We start from the raw sequence: 4,311 nt of genomic DNA, 5'->3' as shown, positions 1-4,311 counted from the left end.
CAGATTCAAAGAAGTCTGCTCCCTACTCAAAAGAAGGATAAAAAGAGGGGGGGGGGTGGCCACCATCAGAGTCATACAATGATAACAGAAATCATATAATGATACAGTGATATAATAATAGACATTGTACAATCAACAAGAAAACACTGAAATGAAGACCTTTTCTAGTCAATATGAACAACACTCTTCTCTGCTATCTGAACTGGAAGATATGCAGAACCTTTCAGAGGGTTTACTTGAAGCAGTAAGAAAAGTGGCTGAAATCACTGAACTGGAATTGAAGCTCTGTATGTGTACAAGAATTCTAAACAAGATCAAGGCCTTGCATACGCAGTGACAGGCTGAGGTGAAAGTCAAACAACAATTAGCATTCACTGCAGATCAAGCATTCACTATGAAGAGCTTCACTGACACAATTGCCATCATCAATAAGAATAGAGAAAACCAGGTCTTAGGCCTGCAGCGGGAGATTGAATGTTTACACAGACAGGTGACTACACTGAACCTGAAGATCTCACCACAATTGTTCACAACCTCTTCAGAAGCATACACATCATCAGAGATCACTGCGCAGGATGAGAATCTGACCATGAAATATATCAAGCTGAGAGATCTGCTGAAGCCATCAAGCTTCAATGATAACTGAAAAAATGATGCTACAATCAGCTGGCTAAGTCAGATGCAATCATATTATTGAATTGAACATGAACTCACAGGCAGGCAGTCAATGGAATTTCAACAAGTCTTAAGATCTGTCATGTTTCTACACAGAAAAGCAAAGTCATTATGAATGACTGATGAAAAGATGAATCTCACAGACCTGAAGCAATATTCATTCCCATGAACATGAAATGAGTTTTCCAAATGAATCTTGCATAACTTTGAGAAAGTGAATGTGTGAGACAAGTGTTACAAACACTTCACTGAGTGTAGACAAGTGAGTAATCTTACATTGTACTTCACACACTTTAGCTTATACTATCTCACATTGAATGAAGAGCTTTTAACATCTTTCTGTTTACAGATCTTCATTCATGATCTTACATCTGAGTTGAGAGTAGAATGGAAATGCTTAACCTTGCAATCAGGCACAGTGAAAGAAGTGTACAACATTCTCATTGTACAGGAACAAGTGAGTCAATTATGACAGAAAATACTGCAATCAAGTATACCTCAGTGAAGAATGAGTAATCAGACTTCTACAACACAAGTTACACATCTGAATGCAATGAATCTAGATCTGAATGCCATCACTAAAGCACTGAATCCCCTGAAAAAGGGATCCCCTGGGTGGAAACCTTGGTATCATGAGCATTGAGCTTGCTTCAACTGCGGATGCCAAAATCATGGTGTAAAAGATTACACACAGCATGTGCAGTCAAGGAAAGCAAGAGAGTCAAAAAACTAGCAGAATCAGTGAGCTCAGAGGCACTCACTGATATTCTATGAAAAGCCTTCAAAGTGAAAGAGATGCCTGTGTTAGATGACTCTCTGAATCCTGCGAATGCCAAGAGGAAGCAGGCTTTCAAATGAGATGTGAGTGAGGATGATGAAGCGGATGCCCACCTCAATGCCTTGAGGCCTGAAATGTTAATGTATAAGGGGCACTTGAGTAAGAATTGAGAGATGGCTGTAAAAGTGTTAGCAGACACAGAAGCTTCTACACAATATATTAGTGATTATATGATCTGAAGACTGAAAGAAGTTCACTGAGTGAAGAATCTCTGACACATAAGATTATCTGATAACTGATATTTAATATCACCTGTAAGAGTAAGAGTTCCCTTGCACTTTGAAGAATGATCTTGCTATATTTGAGCATGAGAGTTGCAGAATGTAGAATACAATCTTATTCTTGAACTTGATTGATTTCAAAGATTCAATTCACAGATTCAATGATGTACATGTCATATGCAGTTGACTGATAGAAAGAAAACAGTTCATACAATTCTATCAACTGATATGAGAAGGACATTTCACACCCCTGATATAGAAGGGTTAAATCTGCTTACACATCAACAAGCAAAGAGAATGATTTGCAAGACCTCATTCAAAAGCATTCTGTATGTCATATGGGACCTGGAAGCGGAGGAAACCAAGATAAAGAATATACAGAAGGACAAGTGTATGAAGAAGCTTCTGAAGAAGCATGAGAAGGTCTTCTGAACAGATCTTTCACTGAAATTGCTGCCGGAACAAGGATTCGTACATGAGATTGACATGGGGGACGCGAAACCAGTCAATCAGAATGCATACCCTCTGTCACAAACACATCTCAAAGAATAGAAGCATCAGATCACAGATCTTCTAGAATGTGGTCTCATACAACTCTTATCAAGCGCGTGGGGCTTTCCAGTTCTATTCATGAAAAAGGCAGATGAGGAGTAGTGAATGTGTATCAATTATCAAGCACTCAACAAGCTTATAATCAAGAATGAATATTCACTGTCACAGATTCAATAACAGTTGAATACAGTTGAAAACACCTGATATCTATTGAAGATCAATCTTCTCTCAGAATACTGACAGATCTGTGTAGATGAACTGTCAGTTCTGTGAACTGTATTTAATACACAATGAGAGAAGTTTGAATTCCTGGTAATGCTATTCAGTCTAATAAATGCACTCATCACCTTTCAAACAATGATGAATATGATTCTTCATAAACAGAATGAAACCTCATGCCTTGTATACCTCAATGACATTCTAGTCTTTTCAAACTCATATGATGAACATCTGAAGCATCTCAATGAAGTGCTTACAACTCTGACAGAGCATAAGCTCTACATTAAACTGACAAAGTGTGTGTTTGAAACAGAAGAGTTGAAGTTTGTAGAACATGTAGTGAGTGATGACTGTATACACCTCATCTCAGAGAAATTGAATGTCATAGTGAATTGACCACAGCTGAGAAATGTACATTATGTACAACAGTTTCTTGAGTTGATCTTATATTATCACAGATTCATCAAGGATTTCACATGAATATCTGCATCACTCTCAGATCTCTTAAGAGAAATAGATGCAAATCTGTGAAAGAAGAAGTTTTGTTCAATCATCTGAAATGTCATGTGTGAAGAGGCTTTTCTCACACTGAGAGAATGTGTAATAACATTCTCAGTACTTATTCAATCAGATTGTAATAAACCTTTCTATATCAAGACAGATGCATCTGAATGAGCTATCAGAGATGCCCTTCTACAGATGAGCAAGAATGGCAAGCTGCACTCAGTGGCATATGATGGTAAGAAACTATCAGGCACTGAGCTCAATTACTCAGTATATGAAAAGGAATTGCTAGTGATCAAGCATGCACTGGCATTGTGAGATAGATATATTGACAATGAGTATATGACAATGATGATCACAGATTATGAAAGCCTTGTCTATCTACAATCAATGACAAAACCTTTCAAATGCTTAGCATGTTGAATCTCAGAGTTTCAAGTGTATAATCTTCATATCAAATATCAAAAGGGATCAGATGCTGTGATGCCTGATGCAATCAGTCACAGACCTGATTTCATGAGTAAGAATTCTGTGAATCAGGTACAAGGGAAGTTCACATTAAACACACTGAGAGGGTGCAAGGAATCAGAATGAGTGAATGCAATGATCTCTCACTTGAAGAACAGCAAGATGTTGAATGATAAGTGTCTCATGAAAGTAGTAGAAGAGATGCTTCTGAACTTCAAGCTGAGAAAATTGAAAAACAATGTTATGCTTTACCATGATCTAGAATATGCAGAAGCTCCCTATCTAGAACATTCATTTAGATGTGACTTGATGACTCACATATACAAGGAATTCAGTCACTTAGAAAGCTCTGAACTCATAAGTGTACTTAAATCAAGAGTATACTGATCAAGCATGACTGAGAACATTCAGGTGTATGCTCATGAGTGCCTGAATTGCCAGGTCATGAAAGAATCTAAGAAAGAATTAGAACACAAGAAAGCACAACATCAGATGAAGTGTACAATACAACTGTTCAAATGATGAGAGATGAACCTCATAGACATACTGCTGCAGACATCAAATGGAAATCAATGAATAATCACTGCTATTGATTACACTACTGACTGGCCAGTTATGAAAGCAGTTCCAGAGGTGACAGAGAAGATAGTGATGAAGTTTCTACATGATGAGATCTATGTTAACTATGAAATGCTGCATGAGATTCTAACTGATAACAGTGTGAATCTTATAGAAGAAGCAGTGAGGCATTTCATGAGCCAGTTACAGACAAGACATTGTAGAACAATGCCATATCACCTGCAAATGAATGGGAAAGTGAAATGCTTGAATGAA

At 37.5% G+C, this 4,311-nt stretch overlaps 1 protein-coding gene across 1 annotated transcript; it reads left to right on the top strand.

Annotated features, from left to right (window-relative positions):
- Positions 1–211: 211 nt before the first annotated feature.
- BDBG_04346 (uncharacterized protein) lies at positions 212–646 on the top strand (the record flags this gene model as incomplete). Its single annotated transcript, XM_031721630.1, has 2 exons — positions 212–287; positions 354–646. The coding sequence occupies 2 exons, from the start codon at positions 212–214 to the stop codon at positions 644–646; spliced, it is 369 nt and encodes a 122-aa protein (XP_031578260.1).
- Positions 647–4,311: the final 3,665 nt, after the last annotated feature.

The sequence above is a fragment of the Blastomyces gilchristii genome (assembly GCF_000003855.2).
Source record: "Blastomyces gilchristii SLH14081 genomic scaffold supercont1.7, whole genome shotgun sequence".
Classification (NCBI taxonomy): Eukaryota; Fungi; Ascomycota; class Eurotiomycetes; order Onygenales; family Ajellomycetaceae; genus Blastomyces; species Blastomyces gilchristii.
Note: the sequence above shows the minus strand (reverse complement) of the source record. Positions and strands in the feature narration are given on the sequence as shown.